This window comes from Symphalangus syndactylus, chromosome 13 (genome assembly GCF_028878055.3).
Source record: "Symphalangus syndactylus isolate Jambi chromosome 13, NHGRI_mSymSyn1-v2.1_pri, whole genome shotgun sequence".
NCBI lineage: Eukaryota > Metazoa > Chordata > Mammalia > Primates > Hylobatidae > Symphalangus > Symphalangus syndactylus.
In genome coordinates, this window is record NC_072435.2 from 86245458 (window position 1) to 86266084 (window position 20627).

Here is a 20627-nt window from a genome sequence, read left to right on the forward strand (position 1 = left end):
CCTTCAAAACTCTAGCTCTTTATTTCTGATGGAGTAATTTAGTATTTTTTATTCAGTTTCAATCTTTCTCAGTGTAACACAAAGCAAATTGTTTCTTCTAACACAGCCTTTATTGAGGCATAAATCCATGCCTTTTAATTTGTAGAACTTTTTTGGATAAAACTACTATTTATACATAATGACAATGATAATGATGATGCATATATTATCACAGGGTAACTATACACATTTTGTATAAGAAAAAAATGTGTATTTACAGAGGATATCCCAGAGAGGACCAGCTAACTGCCAATTGCCTTTGAAAAGGATAATCATTACATGTTAATTTTTTATTGCTGTCCAGTATCACTGGCAAATTCTTGCAAATTTTACTAACTTAGAAACCTGACTTTTTCTCTTGGGGCAATATTATCTTAAACAAGTTCAAAGACCACATTAAAGCTGAAGGCTAACCTTCATCCTCTTAGTGCCACCACATTCTCTGTAGGTAGTCCCACTTGGGAAGCTAATTATAGTCAAAAGATTATTGATGATCATAGAACCAGTACAAAGGATAAATCAGCTCCATAATAGCATAAAGCAAAAGAAGGACTCTTTTCCAAGGGATCAAACTCTTTAAATGTGTTAACTCTCATAAATTTTTGCAGTCATTAGCATGATAAAAAAACACCCTGCCAAAAGACGACTGCTGAATAGTGATTTATTGGCCTTGACAACATTAGCCTCTGGGATCTTCTTTTTTTCTCTCTACTTCCAAAATTTACTGATTCTCTTCAATGTCCATTCTATCCTTTTACACATTACAGATTCAGTGTAGTGATAGTAGAATAAATTATTTTATCTTAAATGGCCTAGATTTAATTTCTTTCAATTTTATGTCTTTAATCAGAGTTATGATATTATAACTCTAGAGAGAACACACTGACAAAAAGATTTTATCCAGTCTCAATATTTTTTAGATAAATTTCTTTGTTCTTCTTAAACGTCTCAAGGAATGGAGCATATAATATATATTTGCATACATGTTATTTAACTATTTAAAGCCCACATTGAATATTAGCAAGGAGATTTTCATGCCTACATGTGTACACATTAACCAACAAAGGGTAAGTTTTCTGTCCCTGGAAAATTCAAGACAGGGTTTACTAGAATTTGCCCTAGGAGTGAGAATGAGAAATGCGGAATTAGGGAAGATCCAGTGAAAATTAGGCGTATTAATGGAGGGCTAGGCAGGACAATAACAAGTGAAGTCCCAATTCTGGCTTAGAAATTAGTCCGATGGGACAACAAATCCAGTTAAAAATATCCAACTCAGAAATGTGAAGATTTCCAAAATGTTTTGGACAGTGTTACTTTTAGCAGATTCATAAGTTACTGATTTACAGAATGTAGAGAACTATGCCAGAAAATGAAGGTGTGGAACAGAAAGAAAATAAAAAATAACTTTAAAAGAAAGTTATTTTTCTAGAGGACACAGTACTAGAGAAGTAAAGAGGTAAAATTAAGAAGCATATTAATTTTTTTAAAACAACTGCATGTGACACTGAAAGTATAGATGAGGAAAGTCAAACACCAAACCTGGGTCTCATCCACAAATCATTCCAATTTCAGTAGTCCAGGGTATGGCTTAGGCACTGGGATTTTAAAAAGCTCTAGAGCTGATTCAAATATGTGACCGAGGTTGAGAATCACTGCACCAGAGAAGTGACTTATGATGCAGACTAGGATGTAGGAGACAGAAACACTAATTAAGTCTGGAACATTGAACTATTGAACAAAGTCTTGAGGAGAATGTGGTACGTTTTTTACTAGGCTCCTTGGGGCACAGACTTCAAAAATATCAACAGCAACTTCAGCTCGAAAATATGCTGAAGTTGATTCTTCAGATCAGTATCCCCCAACCTTTCTGGCGCCAGGGACTGGTTTTGTGGAAGACAGTTTATCCACTGGGGATGGTTTCAGGATGAAACTGTTCTGCCTCAGATCATCAGGCATTAGATTCTCATAAGAAGCAGGCAACTCAGATCCCCTGAATGCACAGTTCACAATAGTGTTTGCATTCCTATGAGAATCTAATGCTGCTGCTGATCTGACAGGAGGTCAAGCTCAGGCAGTAATGCTGGCTGGCCTGCCGCTCACCTCCTGCTGTGTGGCCTGGTTCCTGACAGGCCTCAAAGCTTGTTAAGAACTGCACAGCCAGGGGATTAGAAATTCCTGCTTCAGGTGACAAAAGCATGGGGAATGGAGAAAACTCTCTGAGAGGTAGACTTCTTGAAATCCATAGCAGGAGGAAAGGGAGAAGCCACTGGGCATATAACATCCAGGCTGGAGAATCCTCTGGCTGAAAATACTTGCTCACTAGAGAGTCTGTCATATGATAGAACACATATGCCATGCAGCATCAAGTGCCAGAAAGACAGGTCTTAGCACAAAAATGGGAATTCAAAGCCTTCAAGTATTCAGAAAGAAAGAAAAACTTCAGGTAAGACTGGATGACTGATTCTGCCAACATTTCATATTTACAAACTGTGCCAGAAAACAGAAAGATCTCAAATGTTACTCTGAGAGAAGGAACATTATATTGGGGAGAATTTTCCTAGTTCAATTCTTCTTAAATCATAGGCTCATCGAATGATCTGGCTTGTTCACTGAGCTCCTTCCATAGAGTTTGTGATTCCCTAGGTCTGGAGTGGCATCTGAGTATTTGTAGTCGTGACTAGCTCCCAGGTGATGCTGATGCTGCCAGTTCAGGGACCACACTTAGAGAAGAACAGCTCTAATATTCGTCAAATGTGGCTTCATAATTTAACTCTTAGTGGGGCATTTCTCCAAATTGTGTTTGAGTACACAGGTTACAGACCAGAGTCAAGGGACATAAACTGACCAACATCTGGATGAGGCTAAACCAAGTTGGTTTCCATCTTATGACTTTCCTCTGGAACAATCAAATCTCTTCTTAGATCCTCTGTTGATCTCTTTTCTCGCTTCTAAGCTAATTGATGATTGAGAGAAGGAACTGGCCCCAGGTGGTTCCCCTTCCCTTTTGGGGAGATTTGACTGTCTTATCAATTGCATACATTTCATTTTGCCCCTGCATGAACAAAGATTTATGGGGGTAGACTCTGTCCCGAGGCTTGTGGCTGGCCAGCATTGCCTGTGACTGATGGCATAGTTTATTTCTGAAGTTTTGTGTTAGGAAGCTCTTACTTGCTTCACACTGAAGTCATGCATTAAATTCAGGAGGTACACCTCGCGTTTATCAACATAAAATAGAACATTTTGAGCTCTATTTCTGTGTGAATCCCATTTCTCCTTCTCACCTGATCCTGAATTTAGATAGGACATAGTGGGAGCAAGTATAGGGGTCCCCTAAAACTTAGCATTACTGCCCAGAAAAGCTTTACTATTTTTATGCATCTCTATGAGTTACAAAATGGTTTCAATTTTGATATATCTATCTGACTCCTGGCTTTGTATTATGTTCCCAACTGTTATTTTTTCTTTGTCTCACTTTCTTAGTTTGTATTTGTCACCTCATAACACATGATCAGTAATATATATAAGATATGATACAGCAGATAATATAATAGAAAATAATATATAATACACTTATTATTATAATATTTTGAGATAAAATTATTGTACCAAGATTTATATTTTCATCTTTTTTGTGTTAATTTGTGTGCACATTATAGCATTTATTCATGTAAGTAACCTTAAATACTGTTAAGAAAAGGTGATGGATAAACATGTAAATACTTTATATCTCAGATTAGCTGCCAGGTTTAAAGCTAATGACAGATTCAAGAACATCATTTCTCAGCATATGCATTTTGTGAGTGAACTCATAAAAACTTACATTCCAATAGATAGCTATAGATCTTGTATACATATACCTTATATGTGTCTTTTTAAACTTCCTCTATTGTGCTGAAAATACTTATAAGACTACTAGACTGAAAATGCCAAGGCACAGGAAGAGATTTGGTTTAATTTGCCTTCCCGAATTCTTGGCTCTCAGCAAAAATTGGTAAGTGGATCTAGTGTGAATCCAAGCACCATGGGGGTTAGCCTTCATCATAGCCCAAACCTCATCCCTTCCTTTAAGGCATCTGTGATCATTAGCACATAAGTTTCAGTGGCTTTTAATTGAGTGAGTGATTCAATGGTAAAGTTACTTGCATTTATTAAACATTTGCTATGTACCAGGCTCTATATTAAAGAGCTAACATATTTATCTTACTTAATCCTCAAAAGGTATCTTCTAAATATAAAACTGAGGCCCAGAGAGGTTGTATGACTTGCCCAAGGTTATACAGTTTGTGTGACAGACCTGGCACTTACATCTGGAAGTCTGACTTTAGGCCCTGTGTTATTCAGCATTATGACAAGACTGTCTCCCAATGAGGAGGAAATGGGTGTAGAAATGAGCAACACCCAAAGCCAATGGTTTCTCCCGTTATTCTTTAGTATTTGTGTTAATGGTTATGTGCTCAAGCAGAGCCAAATTGAAAAGGAAGTATCTGTACCTATTTATTCACTTAATTTAGGATACCCATTGCACCAGTCAATTCCTAATGAGAAAGCCCAGACCTAGAGCAGATAATGTTCAGCTGATAATATTTAAATTACTGGTCTTCCTTGTTTTGTTTAAAAAAAAAAAAAAAACGCATTTGAAATCCAGAATATTTGGACTTTTACTCAGGCACAGTATTAAGGTTTTCATTAAACAAAATGAAATTTTGAATTTATCTATCTCTCAATTTGTTCTACACAGTTGAATAAATTAATCTTGAAGCTACTCCTCTGTATTACCACTACGGCAACAATTGACTTCTAAAGGCGTTAAAAGGCTCTGCACTGTTTGGCCTGAGTTACTAAAGATGTATTTTTATGGGTTTAACATACTGATATATAGATATGTTGAGCACAGTGAAATTCTGCTTTAAACATGAGCCTGGTGCTCACATTTGTTTCCGTGATCTACATTAATTATCTGAAAGACCGTAACCATGAATACCTGGCAATGAAGCTATATCTTACTTTCTATTTTATCTTGAAAATAGATTAAGAAGAAATGTATTTGGCACAGCTTGCTCAATCCTCATATTCCTGACAAAGCAGCTTTCAGTTCAGAAGGATCATATTACCTCTTGCCCCTTTAAACACTTTGACAGCTAACAGAGATGTTTGAATATTGTGTTAATTGTAATCACTTGGAAATGGTTGTTTTTCTGATTCTTAATAATCAAATCACTTAATTTCAGAGAAAAGAAACCTCAGTATTGGACACAGCTCAAAGAAGTAAAGATTAAACAGAAGCAGCAGAAAAAGAATGGGGGCTTTCAGGGCCAAAGTCTCTCTCCTTTAGCATTAAAAGACTGGATTAAATTTTACTCAGAAACTTACTAGATGAAAACTCTGGGCAAAATTCTGTTCTGCAGTTATCCTTATTAAATGGTTACAATATTACCTTATTTCCAGGGTTAGTTATTTGAGTTATCTTATGTTTGTGGTCTCATAAATAATATATAATACAAATATGAAGAAGTCACTGGCAAAGATTATCAGTATTTGTTTTCCCAATGAGCCTACATGATTGTATATTTTTTGTTGCTTAAGTTTTTAAGGTTCTTAAATACTATAGCTTAGGATGAGAATTAAATAGTTCAACACTGTTTTTAAAAGAATCTGATGGAAAGTCAATGAGACAACCATATTAAAATCTCATCAGCAAAATTCTTTCCTCCCTTCCTGTAGATCATCTTTAGTAAAGAGAGAGATTAGCTTTTATTTTTCACATACTCTGGAAAAAGATATTTAATTCAGGCTGATTGTGTTAAAGTTTCTTCTTCCAACGTAAAGTGTTGAGTATGCAAACCATATGTATGAAACTTGAAACTATACTGTATAAATTGGCCAAAGTAGGATATATTTTAAAATATAAAGATAAGTGTTGCATATCTTCTGCCACCAGAATAGTATAAATATTACTAATATAAGTACTTTGTGTTCACGAAATACAGAGACAATTTCCTAGACTGATTACCCTTTAACATCAATGCAGTCCTATACCAATTTATTTTATTTAGAAAAATTAATGTTAAGATGCTTTTTATATATCATTGCCTAAAATGTACTTTGATTTCTGGAAGTTGTCCGGAATTAGCTTGATTCTCCTTAAGCAATTTCTGGTGTTACAGAGCATCAACATATATTCCTAAGTTATTATCTATTTTTTTTTTAAATTTTATTTTTACCTTAAGTTCAGGGGATACATGCACAGGTTTATTATAGGAGTATATTGCTTGGTGCTGAGGCTTAGTTAGTTTGCACTGTACCATATTATAATAAAGACAAATAAAAAGAAACCATTCCTCAAAATTTAATTGATACAACTGCCTTTATTGAGTTCTCTACCATTCCTACAACTTTGCTAAATATAATTTTCATTCCTTTCAAAAATCTTCTAGAGTTTTAAAAAATTCATCATCTGTAACTGCTGTATTTTATGGCGCTTTTCTTTACAAGGATGATTTTAAACAATCTAGCCACTTTATCTGTCCATGGAAGAGAATTTGCCTCAATTTTAAGATCATTGGAGGGTAATATCAAGGAAAGCATCTCTCATGCAAGAAATTTTCTATGACCAGTTTTTACTGATATTCCTTTATTCATTGTTACTGTTATTTACTGATGAACGCATATACCATATCATTCCAGAAAGGATACGGACAGTTTTAAAACAACATATGGTAATACTTTTAAAAAATCTACGTAAGTAGTTGAAGTGACAAGAAAATAAAGGTAGGCGAAGTTATATGAAACCAGGGAAGACTGAGACAAAAATTGGGCTCCAGGTTGCTGAGCAGGAAAGCCATAATGACAAGCACACTCAGTTACCAATACAGAACCCAGAGAGGAAGCAACTGTTTTTAGAAGTTGTAACCCATCTGACACTGAGACCTGAGAGAAATTTTTCTTACACATCCCCACAAAGACCATTGCTTAGTGTCATTATAAATGCCCTCCATGTCATCATACAGCAAATACAATTAACAGCTCTATAGCACTTTGTAGTATAACATTTCTTGGTGTTTATTGAATACACAGGGGTAGTACAGGAAAAGTAAAAGTAATTATATAAGGCTACATTAATTAATGTAGTAGAGGTGAGGAGGAGTTTATTAATCTGGATGAAGCCAAGAAAATTTTACTGGATGAATGGATGTTGACATCCTTCCATAGAGCCTCTATACATCTTAAAATTGCTACCAAGCACTTTGCTGGAAAAATGCATTACTCATAGGTAGGGCTAATGTTGTTCTTAGAAAACAAGTTGAAGCCCCCTCCAATCTAAGCAAAATGAAATATAAATAACTTAAAACTGTAACATGAAAATGGAGACATCAAATAACCAAACTGCATCAAAAAGACTATCTGAATTTAAACCACTCAAAGAATATCAACTTTTGAACAATGCAGTTTTCAGTTTTCTGATGAACCCTTTAAGGCAAATGGAAAAATGTTTTCCTAGACTAGTAAATACGTGATAAATATAAAATTATAGTCCAGAAATTAGATATATGTTGAGGAATGCATATTTACAATTAGAAGTAGTCTTATGCCATTCTTTCTTACAATAATTAGATAACAGAGTCGGTTATCTATAAAGGTTACCTCTAGTTCACATTATCTACCCATAGAAAAAGGCTTTTCTTTTCCTTTTAGGAGTCATCGAGTACTTGGCATTCAGTTCAACTAAAACAAATATCAAGTTAAAAGAACAATTTAGAGCTTGACAGAAAATGGGGGCAGAATAATAGTCTTTTATTACCCTTTTGGAAATTATTTTGTGATATGAGAAGACAGCATCACTATTAGGATATATAATTACTAACTTTAATCTTAGTCAAGTTACTTACTTAACTGCTCTTTGTCTGAAAATCCTCATCTATTCCCTAGGAATAACAATAGCAATTTATAATTTTGTTGTGAGAAATAAATGAGGTAATATATGTAATATGACTAGAACAGTACCTAGCACATAATAAATGCTCACTTAAGGTTAGCTGTAGTTTATCAGAAAGCAAAAAGTCTACATTTTGATCATATAGCCTACAACCAATTCCTATTCACAGCACTAGAGTAAAATGAAAGTGCAGTAAAAGCTGCAACCATTTTATGTCACACCAATAAATGTATGTACTGGGTAATATATAGCACTCTGATGGCATTGTTGGGTCTAAAAGTTGCTTCTAATATAGAAAACAATGGATAATAGATATTCTAGATCATGATAAATCACACAAATCATCAGTTTGAAATTATATTACTGAATATAATTTTCAAACACAAATAACTTAATAACCCTTTCTCAACAACTCAGGAGGCAACAAATCTACCACTATCAGTAGAAATCAACAAAGTTCAACTGGGATTCTTCCCCTGGGTTTTGGGTATGGTTTGACTTATTGACCACCTGAATCCCTAGACTCACAAATGCAACACTTACGGTGGAATAATTCAAATTTGATTTTCAGATAAAAAACTTTTAAGTTGTTCTATCTTGTTTTAATTTTTTCACTGCTGCATAACAAATTGCCATAAACTTAGTAAACCTACACCCACTTTTTAGCCCACAGTTTCTGTAGGTAAGGAGTTCAGGCCTGACCTGACTGGCTTCTCTCCCAAGGGTCTCACAAGGTCAAAGTCAAGGTGATGACCATGGCTGTCATCTCATGCAGAGCTCAGAGTTCCTTGTGTCTATAGGCCTGAGGACCGCATATGCTTACTGGCCATCAGTTTCTCTCACCATTTACAGGCTTTCTACATTCCCTACCAAATTGGTCCTTCTATCTTTTAAGTCATCAACATACAGTTCACTTTGCTTTGAATCTCTGTCATGCTTCAAATTTTGACTCTGACATCAAGATGCTGATTTAAAGAGCTCATGAGTTTAGGTCAGGCCCTTTTACATGGTCTCCCTTTCTTAAATTCAGCTGTGCCATATAGCATAGCCCAATTATAGAAGTGATATCCCCAAATACCCATGATATTAAGGATTATAGAGGGCATGGGTATACTAGGAATGGGCCTTTTAGGGAACATCTTAGAATTCTGCCTACAACATACATCAAAGGCCTTAAGAATTAATCTGCCAAAGCCTAAACCAAGGGTCTATTACACTAGTCCAAAATGCCAAGTCTTATAACTTATAAGAAACTGGCATATATGTTAAAGGCATTGTTCAGTTATCCTATAAATTTATAATTTTACAATAAAAGTTTTCTATTCTACAGATGAGATAAATTCTAGGCTGAAAAAGGCAGAAACATATACCCTTGCCATTGGAGATTTAAAAAAATATGAAGAATCTCATCCTACCATTTTCCATGTGCTTTACTTACCATGGATTTTTTTCTTTAATTGTACCCTATATTGGTTATGTTAGTAGTATTTAGTCAGATTGTTTCATATGAAATCAAGAATATTTGAAACAACTCACCTTAATATATAAAAATGAGATAAATATGCTTACCACGAGTCACTGAAATCCGGACTTCCAGGACTGCATGAAGAAATTCATGTCATGAATAACTCGATTAATCTATTCACATGACTGGATCTATCATCTTTACTTCACATCACCCCATAAGAAATTGTGTACTGTTTTTTTGCTTGTTTGAAAAGCAATTCATTTTAATTTGTTAATATCTGAGCTAAAGTTCTTCTAAATTTTGTTCCTCATGTCATCTTACTTACTTTATCATATATTTTTGTTTTTGTATTTCTTTTTTTCTTAGGTAATGGATGAGTGAGTTGGTTGATTTCTTGTTACTAGATCTACCCTATAAATATTTTTTAAAATGATTTACAGGTTTTATTTTGTGCATTAGAGTTATTATAGCATATGTATATGCCTATTGATATCTATATCTATACCATCTACCTACAAACTGGTTTTTCTGATGATGAGTTCATCACCAAGGAATGTTAAGTAAGGGATAACTAATATATTTCAGTCAACCACAAGGGATTGTTAGTGGCTCTCTGGATCCCTCAGTCAGTGAGGATTCTAAGTTTAGCTTGAAGTAAAATTGCTCAGAAAGGACTCTGTGTAAAATTAGAGTTGTTTGTATGTGGTGAAGGCTGAAGTATGTAAAGATGCAATGTTTTATATGTGGTATTTCACATTATATTTGGCATTCCACAGGAAGCTGTTGCTCCAGAAAACACAGATACTAAGATAATGTTGTATATTAAATAATCTTTATATAGATATGTTTGTTAGCTTAAATTTCTTGATGTCATGAAAAATGTCCAAACCTCATGAGAATGCCTACAGCTTTATGGGCAGTGAAAATGATCCTGATGGTAAGGGATGGGTTAAAAGAGCTCTGCAGATATAGTCATTTTTTCTTTTTTGCCTAGAGAAGCCATGATCCCAAACAGCAGTTTTTTTCTATTGTGTATTTGGTCTTGTGAAAGGAATAAACAGCACCCTTGAAACCATTCCCAAAACCTACTCAAAATAGAACATTCAGTTACAGTGATCATCAAATCTCTTGTGATCCTCTGGAATAGTTTGGGGGGAAATGACAAATAAGTTTGAACTAAAATGTTTAATTTGATAGATAAATTCAGAAATGCACTAAAATTTTTTCTTAAAATGTGTTTTTATGCAAGATGAAAGAAGAAGCAAGGAAGATGAGTTAACCACTGAAAAACTTTCATCTTATATTCTACATTGATGCATCACATTGGAGATGTAGAAGTCACACAGGGCAAGACTGTTGTTATCAACCATAAATTCTCAACAGAAAATCCTGTTAACAGACAGAATCCATACAGTGAAATAAATCAAACAGTGAATATTAATAAAGACTTAGAAAATGAGTCACAATCAAATGCGCAGAAGAAAAATAATCTGCTATTGAGCCTAAACTTTACTAAAGAGAGGAAAAATGGGAGGGAAAGATGAAATGAGGGTCAAAAGAGGGTGAGGGTGAAAGTAAGAGAGAGAAAGAGAGAGAAGGGGGAGAGGGGAGTAGATTTTTAAAAACTATCACATTGTGAAAATCTGACTCTTGTATTCATAAGGCAACATAAACAATATTGAAAAATTTTAGTATCTTCTTAGTAAAGATATATCTAAGTTCAATACAAGTTAAATATACAATTTCATCTAAATATTTTCTATGCTTGGTTATCAAAAGTAGTTATTCTAAGAAGATTTACACTTTAAAGATTGCCCAAAATATGTTATGATCCTTTAAAGGTGATATAATTTCTCTTTTTGTTTATTTATAGTTAATTAGTCTTTGTCAGTGTTGCACATTAGTTACACTCTTGCATTTCAAGGTCTGTTTGCTTTCTGATTCATAAAAATTAGCCTGTATCCTTTAGTTATATTAAAAGCCTTGTATTTAATAAGGAACATGTCATATCAGATTTATGGAGCGGGCTACAACCTTGCCAATTTCTACATTACTGCCAGAGAGACAATCAGTTATTTAGGGAAGCACATTCACTCTTGAGCTACAGTGGAGTTCCGAACTATTGTTCTTTCTCTGTATTTTTATTTTCTTCTGGTTTATTTCAGTCTCACATCTTTCTCCTTTACCCCAAATTTTCCTCATCATTGCATGCATACCATTTTAACTTTTCCTTGCTGATTGACTTTTTCTAATTTTCTCTGTTCTAACTTCACAGAAATACATTTTTATGTTCAATTTGGCAATAAAATTTGAAGTAAATAACATGAACTTTAAAAAAACAAAAGGCTGGCCAGGCACAGTGACTCACTCCTGTAATCCCAGCACTTCCGGAGGCTGAGGGGGGTGGATCACGAGGTCAAGAGATCAAGACCATCCTGGCCAACATGGTGAAACCCCGTCTCTACTAAAAATACAAAAATTAGCTGCGTGTGTCCTAGCTATGTGCCTGTAGTCCTAGCTACTCAGGAGGCTGAGGCAGGAGAATTGCTTGAACCCAGGAGACGGAGGTTGCAGTGAGTTGAGACTGCGACACTGCACTACAGCCTGGGAGACAGAGCAAGACTCTATCTCAAAAAAAAAAAAAAAAAAAAAAAAGACTGTTCTGGTATTAACCTCCAAAAGATTGAACATGTTTTGGAGACAAGGTTAATATGAAATTGTTATCATAAAATCTTTCCACTTATAAAAAAAAACAAACATCTATTTGAAGAGAACAGACCCCAGTCATTCCTCATCCCATGCTTTTAAAAGTTTCAAGAGTAGGAGGATCAATTACCTCAACTTGATCAACAGGTATGTTTTCATAGTTGTACAAATTATCCAGGTCTTCTAAGGTGGCATCATAGGTTTCTGAGTCATAGTTGATAGACTCCAGAGTTGGGGCAGTCACAGCAGCATCAAAGATGACAAGTCCCAGAACAATTCTTGCTAATGTCTTCATTTTTCAAGCTTTCCTAATTATAAAATATTAAAATGCATAAATATTTAATTGATAACTTATGAATAGTTTGCACTAAATAGAAATGATAAATTAGTGTCAATATCAAAGAACTCAAGCTGGTAGCTTTCCTTCCATGGATAATTTATAAACATAACACACAAAATCATCTGATTTCCTAGGACCATTGCTACCAGATGTTCAAATTAATTCACAAACCTGCCTCTAATTTTGCAGTGGATATTTTAATTACAGTAAAATTTTATTTTATTTTATAGAGAAAAACAGAGCTTATTCACAAAAGCTTTTTCATCATCTAATAATTTTACCATTTAATAAACATTAAGATCCTTCATCAACTCTGGGATATGAAGTTGAAGATGATGAGCATAATGATGATGATGGTGATGATGACTGCAGCTGTCATACCATTTTATAGGTGAAGAAACTGAGACAGAGTTGACTGGTAATACAACTAGGATATCCACAAATAATTCCAATTTCAGTGATCCACAGTGTGGCTTAGGCATTGGGGTTTTAAAAATAATTAAACAAAATAGGGCTCATAACTGTTTCTTGTACATTTAAGCCTAAGGCCTTCTTCAGAACAAAGTAACAAAGTTTTGTTTGTTTTTTCTGTTACCTCTTTGTAGCCTCTAGATATATAAATACATACATTGTTTAATATGTACATTAGTATTTCATGCAATATTGTTCAAAATGTTCCTAATGAAATAGAATAGAAAAAAAATTTCCTTTAGACCTCAGTATTTTACTTAATTCTTAATTGCTATCTAATATTTGAACTCAGAACCAACAGGAATACATGTTTAAAAGGCACTATTTGGCAAGATTCCCTTGTATGCCTATGGGATTATAGCCGTCTTTGTTTTTTAATTCCTTAATAAGCACAATTCTTATTTTCCATTATAACATTATGCTTTTTGAGGATTCAATCAAGATCCTATAATTTTAATTATTTTTTTAGTTCTGTATATACTCATTTGAATACATTTTGGTTTAGAAAAAAAACTTCATGTTTAATTTGAAACATTTAAGTTAGTCTTACCAAAATGTTACCTAGTGATCCCTTATTGAGTAGGCAAAGTATTGTAAAATTCTTTATCAAGCATGTCTAATTTTAGAAGCTTTTACATTTTGGACACACTTCTTGTGTTTACTTTAAGAACAGTACCTGTGGTGTTAGTACCTATGCATACATATAAAAGGGAATTCATGATCAATATTACTTTTAAACTTGAATGCACTGGCAGACAAAATGACCTTCAGTTACTTGAAAGAAAGTCTTTATGAAGCAGGTTTAGGCAGAAGGATATGAAATACCTCTGAGAATAAGAAGCAGTACAAGGAGCTCCTTCTTAGCTCTCCTATGCTTTCTTCAAATAAATTTCTTATTCACACTGGATAAACTAAGCCTCTATTTCAGTTGCCTTTGCAGAAGTCTTTGCAGGATTGCAGATTTGGAACTGTTGTAGGCAATTACCAACGAAGTCCTACTTAATAAGGCAGTGGGTTTGCAAATCTTCCAGGAACAATTCTCCCATAATCAAGTTGGAAATATTAACAGAAGCCACTACCAACTTAAAAAAAATATTTTCCTTATATGTTTCTGGCAACTTCCATTGTTCAAAGAAATTATACACTTGCTGGCCTTTTTTCTCATGTCATACTATATTTGATTACATATGGCTACATCTCAGAATTTACTTGCATTTTGCATCACTCCTAGAGCTATCAACTATAAGGCAGTCTGTGTGAATCTTAAAAATATAAAGAGCACCTATCTATGTTTAGTTAAACAATTTATATTCCTTTCTTCAAGTAATTATGTTAGCATTTAATGCAGTTTCTTAATTAAAACTTTAATTTTGTGTTCACTTTATACCATTTCTTAATATTTTAAAATTTGTCTATTTAAAACTTTCAATATATAGCTCAAAAAAAATTAAATGCATAATGTCATGTAATCATTACAATACTTTTAATCTCCTGAAATTTCACTGTTTCCTCCCTTTTCATAAAATTTAAATTAATATCAATCAATAGTGCCTGTCTATACTGGCAAAGGATGTGGTCTGTGTCAGGAAACTTTACTTAAGGCATATAATGGAAACTACTATAACTTTATTGGCATCTGTCATGACTGCTGAGATTAACTATTTGCTGTACGTTATTAATTCCTAAGCTAATTCAAAATTTTGGATTTTCCAAGAATAATATAAATACAAAGTCAATAACAAACCAAATCCATTGAATCAAAATTCACCAGACGATATTAAGGCAAGTTAAATTATTTTTTAAAGGTTGTTATAGTAGGGAAAAAAGTCTGACCCAAGAAGAAAGCAAGTATAAAAACTTACCTTTGGCTCTGACTTGATGAAATGGCACAAAGTGACTGAGGATGCAGAGCTAGTGGTATGTGCCCCTGACCAATGGATGTGAATTCTGGTCTGTGGGAGGTGGAATTTATAACACTCAACTTTCTGTTTGCAAAACCTAACATTGAGAAATACTTCTCAGTCTTTAAAAAACCCCAAATTATTTTATAGTCACCCAAACTAAGCAGTAGGATACAAATTACATAGTATATAAAGTTCTTGAAATTATGTTAATGGAGTTATAATTGCCAAAGTATCACCTTAAAATTTTTTAATGGAAAAAGTTGGATTTAACATACCTCGCCTATAACAGATTCACCAATTAAGAAATGAAGTTCATGTATACAGTGATACTATAGATGGGAATTTTAGTTCTAATAAGAAATAATTTTCCCAAAACTTGAAGTCTTGAATTGCTTTCTTCACTTTTCATTAATGTTAAGTGAAATTTGGTATATGTTGCAGAAACCTTACCTGTTTAATATTGGGTAACTAAAAAAAGATATCCCAATTATTTTGATTGCATGGAATGCTTTGATAGCAAAGCAGGGAAAAATGAACCTTTTGCATAACTTTAAAAAAATTATGTCCAGAAGTAATGCATAAATATGATCTGCGTGTTTTGGGGAGAAAAGGGGCTCTTTTTAAAAAAAGTTATTTTATCTATCATAGACAAATAAATCAAATTACACATTTTTTCCTTAGAATAGAAGCTTTATTTTAAGCTCTTGTTAACTTCCATGGTTTGTAAAATTGAACTTTAATACAAATATGAAAAGAAAAAGATATGCTTTAAATTTCCATACCTCAATTTTACATTACATAAGTCCTAGAGAAAGGTGAAAGTTGCATCTTGTATTCTGGTATACTTTAGATAAATCTAGGAATTTTGTTCTCATTTATGCTTCAGGAATCTTTTCTTTCATGTCTGCAAGTGAATAGATGTATTGAATTTTGAAAGCGGGATTACTCCTGGGCCAAGTGATGGGAGAGAAGAAGGTTTGTCTTTAGGATTCTCTCACTCCCCTTCCTGCCTCTGCTCCCATCTTCCCTGCCCTCAAAATGTCTTTGCCCATCTATTCAGGGCATTCTCATTCGTCATCCCCATCGTCCAACCCTGTTTCCTAATGATTTGTTCTTAGTATGGATTGTTTTTCTCAAAAACAATTTTATTTGGAGCAGAAGCAGTGATAATGGGTAATGTATGAAGTCTACCAAGACCTCTCAAAAAAGAGAGAGGCCATCTTGGAGACAGGGACTTATTTCTGGTATCTGTGAAGTCTCACCCCACCATATAAAGGCCACTTTTAGAAGCAGTGCTGGAAAGATGCCTGAATCCAAGTTTTTAGGCTTGTCCTCTGTAGCAGCAAGGTCCACGTAGGGTGTCAGGGGACTTCATATATGATTGTTAATCACCTCAACACATTCTTAAGCAGAGTGCTTACCACTATCCACAGATGGGACTACTGAGACTCAGATGTTAAATGATACAGCACTATGTGTGACACAAAGAAAGAGGAAATCAAATTGGCTTTTCTCTGTGTCCGGTCCCTAGACATGATTGAGTCTGTCTGAGGGATAGGAGTATACACAAAAAGGCAGTGTTAGCTCTCAGTTCCACAGATTTCTGATTCAAAGCCTATTTATCTGTCACTAGCTGTAGGCTCTGCTGAATGTATTAGAAGAAACAACAGAATTCTCGAGTATCTATGAAAATACCTAACTTTCTTCCTTTTCCCTCAATATTTGATCTAGTACTCTGTGCACCTTGTTAGGTGACAGAGAGGTGAGAGTTACCTAGCTTCTTGCTTTCTGGAGGGCTCTGGTTAAACTTACAAGACTATTTCCAGAAATATTGTTTTGACACTATCCTTTGTTGAACTGTTGGTGTTTAAACTGTGTCTTCCTTAGGCTTCAGAACACTGTGCAGTTGAAGTCCGATTTTCATGACAATTTAAAGGCCAAACTACTTGTCTTTGTATAGCATTGCAAGCAGAAATGATCATTCTTGAACCTTTTCTTCCTCCAAATAAATACGATTTTTACATTTCCTTATAACAATTAATTTCTTAAATCATTTCTCTTTATCTTATTGGGAGCCTCTCCAATATTTCAAAATCTATTTTGAAATATTGGTTACTATCACTCGAAGACCTAATCAAGACTGAGCAGTGAGGAAGGATAAGTTACCATCTCCAGCCTTTCTTATCCTTGGTGAATATCTTCTAGTCTCATGATAGTTTTCTTAACAGTGCCCATGCTTGGTTATTAGAAACCCTCGGGTGATCAGTTATTATGACTCCTGGCGTTATCTAGAAACAGAGGCTTTGCAGCTTTATCCCTTTAAGCCCCAAAACACTTTACAAAACCTTTTGACTGTAACTCTTTACAAAATTAACTAAAGACCATCCTTCTTGCTTAAACAGAATTAATTTTAAACCAAACACAGTCTTCTCCCAGTGATTACTTTCTCTCTGTTCTACAGCAAAGGTGAGCAGACACTGTGAGGACAGCCCCCTGCTGCCTGCCCTTGCCCCTGGCTTCAAAAGGTGACATTATTAAGAGCTATGGGAGGGTGTAGATATCCCACCTCACTGATTATAAGGGAAAACAAAAACAACAACAACAACAAAAATTCACTGCAATGATTACCTATCTTCCAAAAAAGAATTATTAAGCCTCATGGTGTCTCAGAGGCCTTCTACTCAGCAGAAATCCAAAGCCCTAGGCCTTCATATCACCATAAACCCATATGTACCATGCTGATTTTATCTAATCTTTTCCTCCCAGTATCTTTTAAGCCTTCTCTGCAATCTTTGTCTCAGCTTCTTTCAGAAAATGTTCCTTTATTTCCATTACCTTAAAAGAATCTGGCTGTCTCCTGACAAAGGTTTTCCTCTGCAGTCCTTCCAAAGTGGCGGTTGGTTGGCTGTTCTTCCTCCCTCTCATAATTCAAGAATGCAGAGTTTTTTTGTGCTCTACATTTTCTCTCCCAAATGATCTCTTAACTTTTTCAAAAACATTATTCATTCTGAAACTCATAACATGTGGTTTAGTTACCCACAACATCCTCCCTGTTATCAGCTGCTAGACATCCTTGTCCAGCTCTTTTATGGTTGATGACTTTTGTGACTGGTTCATTCATTCCCTCCACACATGTCCATCATCATTCACAATTACATGAACCTCCGTGTGTGATCCATCTATCATGGTGGCCTGGTGGTTGCTTTGTCTTCTCACGTATCGAAGTTACCACATTCCTACCCAGCCTCTTACCATCATTGTTGAACCCATCAGCTTGTTATCACCAGGCATTATATAACCTACCAGTAGGGTACTGTTATAATTTGTCTTTTTGCCTCATGAGACTTTGATTCCATAGACCTCATCACTTTTTTACCATCCATTAAAACTTCTATCTTCACTTTCTCCTTACCCTTGGATTCCATGGGCCATTATCATAATTACTCCCTTTCAAACACTTTTGCTCTTTCTCTTTTCCCTTCTATCATACTTACCAGGGAAAACCTCAACTTTGGTTTAGCACAACTCCCAAGTGTCTCCCATTCTGCATCTGAGAAGCTGTATATTACTAGTGAAGATCACATACAATGATAATTGGTTTCACTTCAAGTTCTTTCAGATAAGCTTCAACCTTGGCTGGCAGATCCAGTGTGTTTCTGACGTTGATTCCCTTTCCAACATTAAGATGAATATTTTATAACATAACTTCTGTCCTCTAAGAGCCTATCTTCCATTTCTCTGCACTGAAAAGACAGAAGTCACCAGAGAAATAGTTAACTTTCCACCATCAAATTCACCTGCACTTCCGCGTATCTTCTTTGACTTCCCTGTTACAACAGTGCAAGAAGTTAAAAATACATTCCCATTCCTAGGCTCCTATTCCCTTTTCTCTTCTCAAGGGTTGTGTTTATTCAGTTGTCTCCTCCTTCTAAGTAAAGTATCCCATGCTTCTACTAGATCGATTCCATGTAAATGCACACATTCTCTGAGCACAGGGTCAGGCAGTTATTCTATATAAACCATGAACTGAATTAAAGTCAATCGAAAGTGGTAGATACAACAGCAAGTTAGAGAGAACATGCTAAGTCTAAAGGAATTCAAAATCAAATGATTTAAAATTACTATAGAATCCAAAAATGTATCTGCAGATTTATTTCAGTCTATAAATCCTTCAAATTTGGTTTCTGCAATTATGCTTTTTTTTTTTTACAATATAATGCCCTTGAAGTCTACATTTTCATCTGCTACAGTCCTATTTTTATGTGCCATTTTTCAGAAAAATAAATTCCCAAATAAACAGTATGCATTGGCTGTTTCTGCTTGCTCTGTTCCCATTCACTCATCATTTCACTGTAGTCTGGGTTCTGTATGAATAGTTTTCTGGCTTTGTCTTAATTAATGTCCCAGCAGCCTACCTTGGCCTTGATGTGGTTTTTCTCTGACCACATTAGCTATGCTTTCTCAGTTTCTTTGTTTGCCTTCTTTGTCTTGACCCAGCCTCTAACTTTTAGAGTGCCTCAGGTTTTAATCATATCATTCATCTTTTCTCTAGTTATCCTCTCTCTGTGGGTGACCTCATCTGCTTCCATTCTATAATTACAACAAAAACAATAATATGTTAACAATAACTAGTTTTGAATACATACTATGAGCCTGACATTGCTTATTATCCTCATCTATGGAAGAGGAAACCAAGGTCCAGGGAGGTTAAGTGACTTCAACAAATAAGAAGCAGAGCCAAAATCAAAGCTGAAGCAGTCTGGCAGCAAAGCCCAAGTTCTTAACCACAACAGTGAGCTAACATTTTATGTGTAAATTGTCCAGCTTTACATCCTCAGTCCCCATGTTTTATTCTGAGCCAAAGATCCTTATATGCTGTTTACTACTTAGAACTTGACGTCTTCACTTGGATGTCTAATTAGAAAATCACAATACACCTGATATGATGGCTTTTAGACCCGCTCTAAGTTTGATCATCTCCTCTTCCCAGTGATTAGGTGGTATCACATTACCCTAGTTGGCTCCAGCCCAAAGCCATAAAGTTGCTATTGATTTCTTCCATTTCCTAATGTTTCCCCCTCCATCCAATCTATCAAAAGAAATTAATTCTACTACAGATGAATCTCATTTCACAATCATCTCTCTCCTGTACTACCAGAAAAGCATATTACCAAGTCTTCCTGCTTCCTTTTTTTTTCTGTTTCTATGATTCATTCATCAAACATGAGCCAGAGAGATAATGCAAAAAAAATACGTAAAACTCCACATTTTTGTCTGTATGTTTAATCTACTTTATTTTATTTTTAAATTATATTGCTTGATTTTTTTCATTATAAAGTTCTGGGATACATGTGCAGAATGTGCAGGTTTGTTACATAGGTATTCACATGCCATGGTGGTTTGCTGCACCCATCAACCCATCATCTACATTAGGTATTTCTCCTAATGCTATCCCTCCCCTAGCCCGCCACCCACAGACAGGCCCCAGTGTATGATGTTCCTCTCCCTGTGTTCTTGGACATGTGTTCTTGTTGTTCAATTCCCACTTATGAGTGAGAACATGTAGTGTTTGGTCTTCTGTTCCTATGTTAGTTTGCTGAAAATGCTGGTTTCCAGCTTCATCCATGTCCCTACAAAGGACATGAACTTTTTTATGGATGCATGGTATTCCATGGTGTATATGTGCTACATTTTCTTTATCCAGACTATCATTGATGGGCATTTGGGTTGGTTCCAAGTCTTTGTTATTGTAAACATTGCTGCAAT

At 34.9% G+C, this 20627-nt stretch overlaps 1 protein-coding gene across 2 annotated transcripts in view; it reads right to left on the minus strand.

Annotated features, from left to right (window-relative positions):
• The window catches only part of EPYC (epiphycan), a 42139-nt gene extending 27227 nt beyond the window's left edge, over positions 1–14912 (minus strand). Inside the window, exons 1-2 of one of the 2 annotated variants that reach the window (XM_055238326.1) lie at positions 14820–14845; positions 12277–12454 (exon numbers count right to left, since the gene is read on the minus strand). In XM_055238326.1, the coding sequence (XP_055094301.1) occupies positions 12277–12441 (165 nt within the window). In that variant the 5' untranslated portion in view covers positions 12442–12454; positions 14820–14845. Of the gene's footprint in view, positions 1–12276; positions 12455–14815 lie in introns of both variants that reach the window. The other variant, XM_055238327.1, reaches the window with a different exon arrangement.
• Between the last annotated feature and the right edge of the window lie 5715 nt (positions 14913–20627).